The sequence below is a fragment of the Cupressus sempervirens genome, chromosome 10 (genome assembly GCF_028749045.1).
Source record: "Cupressus sempervirens isolate cs-2001-9-10 chromosome 10, ASM2874904v1, whole genome shotgun sequence".
Classification (NCBI taxonomy): domain Eukaryota; kingdom Viridiplantae; phylum Streptophyta; class Pinopsida; order Cupressales; family Cupressaceae; genus Cupressus; species Cupressus sempervirens.
The window spans coordinates 187,966,409-187,970,385 of record NC_143127.1 but is presented as its reverse complement, the minus strand read 5'-3'; the positions used below and the strand labels follow the sequence as shown (position 1 = coordinate 187,970,385).

The following is a 3,977-nucleotide window of genomic DNA, read 5'->3' as shown; positions in this document are numbered from 1 at the left end:
CGACTATGAGTAGGCGAGTAACCTACAACATTGGAAGTACGGTGAGAGATTATTAGAATTCCATTGTCAACAAACAACCATCCAAATAATATTATCTAGTAGTATTAGGAGGTGGGAGTTTCTATGGTTGGAGCTTCAACGAGAGCAAATCAACATTGTCGAGATGACTAGAGTGCTAACAATGTTGACTAACAATAGGTATAGGGTGATAACAATGTCGACTAACAATAGCTAAGGCAGAGCAATGATAGTAGCAAATGAAGCAGAGTTAATGCCACCAGATGGATTGGGAGCACTAGCAATAGAAGCATTGTAAGAGGGGCCTAAAACAACAACTAGAAGCATTTCCATTTGGACGGAGGGAGGTAGAGAAGGAGGAGCATCATGCAAGGGTGGGAGAAAATCAATTTGAGGAGATTTGTCAATGGCCAAGATAATCAAATGCAAATCATAAACATGCTTCCATCAAGTAGAAGTTCACTTTAGATTGTGAAAGAGTGCAACCAATGACCAGATGGCCATTAAAGAAGAGCCGCTTGCATGTGAAGTGGGAGCCCTCAAAATCTAGTGATTGGGTCCATGGCCTATTTTGACCATGAGAACCACGCCACCCAAAAGCCACATGGCAATGTCAAAGTCACCAAAAATGCAAGTACAAGTAGATTGACTCATCTCCATGAATTTAGCCACATCCATCTTTAAAAAATAACCAATAGAATTGTCTACAGTCTCAAAGCAAGAGTTCTCCCAAAAATGAAGGGGAAAGTTTGGGAGATGAATTCATACGTGGTTTAGTAAAATAGGTTAAAATAGACAATGTAGGACTTGACTAGAACAACTTGTTAATTTCTTAAGTAATCGCATTTTAATTTATACTAAATCTAGAATTTGTACTAATACTTTACTTGTAATTATTTTTAATTATAAAATTAATTATTAATAAATTAATTCAATACATGAATAATTTATTAAAACTTTATCTGTTATCAAAATTCCAGTAATTTTGTAATTACAAAATAAAATGATATTTCAAGTACATACAATAGCTTTATTATTAGAAGACAACAATAGAAACTTATATAAAAATGCAAAAATATGTCCTATTAAACTAGATAAAAACAAACCAAATATATTACAATCATTATTATTGTTATTATGTTAATAATACATTAATAAAACTATTTATCAGGATCCTAATCATTTGTATAATTAGCAATATAAGAAAAGCTCACTAGAAAATGCAAAATGTAAAGTGATCGTATAACAATTTTAAAATACATGATCTATGAAAGTAGATGAGAACGAAAGACATTGCAGAACATAATATTAGAGATATGAAGTACTGAAATGGTTTCCTGAAAGACATAAGGAGGACCTGGATTGTTACTTTGAAATGGTGGATATGATAATTTAAGGACAAGGGGATAACCTCAAGGCAGGACGAGCCAGAAGGTCAACACTCCGAAACGTGGTGGCTCCAAAGTTTTCCGTCATGTCGAGATCTCCTTCCACATTCCACTCAAAGCAGTGGATGAGTTGAGCCAAAACAAAGCTGATGGTAACCATGGCCATGCCTGCACCCGGGCATCCTCTCCTCCCTGCTCCAAACGGCAACATATCAAACATGTTTTTGTCTCTCACAATATCAACGTTTTTACCCATAAATCTCTCCGGCCTAAATTCCAGAGGGTCCTCCCACACTGACGGATCTCTCCCAATGGCCCAGGCGTTGATGATAAGTCTGCTTCTCTCAGGAATGAAATATTCCCCAACTATACAATTCTGTGTTGATTCGTGAGGAACCAGCAATGGTGCCGTTGGATATAACCTCAGCGTCTCCTTCACCACACACTGCACGTACTCCATCTTCGCCACGTCAGCCTCGTTAACACTTCTCTCTCTTCCTACCACTGATTCGATTTCCTCTTGCATTTTCTGTGCCACTCCCGGGTTTTTGAGAACTGCACTCATTGCCCAATCTAAAGTAACCGAAGTCGTTTCAATTCCAGCCACAAAAATATCCTATGATAGATAAACAATCATGTTAGAACCAAAAAGAATATAACATTGTCACTAACATGAAAACGGAATTTTTATATTCCTTTAAACAAAATTGTAATCGATATTCTTAAATATTTTAATGGGTATTCTTTGGAAAAGTTCACTGATAAAAAAAAAAAACCAAATTAATTGCTTTTAGAAATCAACTGTGTAGTTCACATAAACCTTGATTCATATTTTTTTAGTAGTAATTAACATAAATTCGATAGAGGGTTCAGACTTGTAAGGCAACTCAAAAGATACTTAACCTGTGAGTTACCAATCAGTAAAGGCGACCACTAAGACTGTTTAGTTAACATAAATTTTATTTAGTCAAACTCATTAATCCAAAACTATTTTTCAAAACAAGTATGGTTAGGATTAGGGTTTGTATTATGAATAAGAAGGTTTATGCTTACAAAGACAATGGCTCTAATGGTCTCTTCTGTGATCTCCACTCCATCGAAAGTCTCCATTTCCAAGAGCACGTCAATGATGTTCTCTGGAACAAACTGCTCCTCCTTTAATTTCCTCCGGCGCTGCTGATTTTCCTCTATAATCTTTCTTATCACTCGGTCCATAGAAGTGTGTGCCTTTTTCATGCGCCGCTTCACTCCATTAAAATCAAGGCAGTCAAGGTAAGGAATGAAGTCCCCAATATTGACAGCTCCTGCTGTGGCTGCGAACTCTGTTGCAAGCTTCTTTATCTCTTCGCCTTCACCATCGCCACCGCGAGAAGAGATTTTGGTACCGGAAAGAATTCGCCACATGACCGCCTGCACAAAGGACGAAAACATGTTGGTGAGATTCACAGGAGTCTTACCGTGCGCAGACATCTCCCACACTGAAGGAACTGTGGAAATCATCTCTTCCTCTCGAATGCATCTGAAGGACTCGATCCTTTTGCTGTTGAATAATTCTACCACGCACAGCTTCCTCATGTGTCTCCGATAAGGTCCATAAGGAGCAAATGCCACATCCTTGAAATTATAGCCAATGTATTTTCCTGCAGCAGTGAGAGGCCGGCTGGCGAAAACCGCATCATGGGTTTTCAAGAACTCCTTCGCCATTGCAGAAGAGGAAACCACAATAGTGGGAAAGGAACCCAATTTCAGCAACATAATGGGTCCGTACTTCTTACCAAGTTCATGAAGATCACGATGAGGAAGCTTTTTCAGCTGGTTCAGGTTTCCGATAATAGGCCATGGTAACGGTCCAGGGGGCACCTTCAATCTCAATCTCAATGTATTTTGCCTTTGCACTGTAAATCTGTATAAAACCCACAAGAAAACAACGAGTGCGCACACCGTAGCTGTTGCAGGAGCATACGCGCCCTCTTTAATCAGACGGCCTGTTGCGTGCCAAAATGCAGGAAACTCTGAAAAAGCCATCTGAAACAACCATTCAGAATCCCTCCTCTATCTAAGAATTACCCTTCTGTTAGGCACCACTTCATTGTTTTCGTGGTGGTGGATAAACGACCTTAAAAAATGGATTTTTAAAAGTGATTTTTCTTATAAATTAAAACTGGGTATTGTTTTTTTTAAATTCGCGATCTAATCACTATTAACAGAAAAAGGTAAAGCTTTTAAACTTCGTTAAAAAGAAATCTTTTTATATTTAGCTCAAATTGATCGACGACAAATGCCAGGTAGGTATTGATAGGTATTGCCCAACCACATAAAAGATCTTAAACATGAACCATCGAATTCACGAACAGTGATGACTTGCAAGGGACGTGACATTTTTTAACATTTATTAATCAATTTAAAACTTGCAGATGTACTGTCTGTGAATTTTAATTCAATTAATAAAATTTAGGAACGTCAGGTACCAATATCCACTCGCAAGAGCTCAATTTTCGCCACCGTGGAAGGCAGACAGACATTTGTAAAGAGGGAGGTACGTTCGGAGGGCAGACAACCATGTGCTGTCAT

General features: G+C 38.1%; 1 protein-coding gene across 1 annotated transcript; it reads right to left on the bottom strand.

The window, feature by feature from the left end:
* Positions 1–1,284: 1,284 nt before the first annotated feature.
* On the bottom strand, positions 1,285–3,525 carry LOC149533268 (cytochrome P450 750A1-like). Its single transcript, XM_089804259.1, has 2 exons — positions 2,460–3,525; positions 1,285–2,022 (listed from the first exon to the last, which is right to left on the bottom strand). The coding sequence occupies exons 1-2, from the start codon at positions 3,429–3,431 to the stop codon at positions 1,411–1,413; spliced, it is 1,584 nt and encodes a 527-aa protein (XP_089660385.1). The 5' UTR covers positions 3,432–3,525; the 3' UTR covers positions 1,285–1,410.
* Positions 3,526–3,977: the final 452 nt, after the last annotated feature.

Coding starts and splice junctions, on each gene's coding strand:
- LOC149533268 (XM_089804259.1), bottom strand. CDS start 3,431: ATGGCTTTTTCAGAGTTTCCTGCATTTTGGCACGCAACAGGCCGTCTG. Junction 2,023..2,459: donor CCATTAGAGCCATTGTCTTT/GTAAGCATAAAC, acceptor TATCTATCATAG/GATATTTTTGTGGCTGGAAT.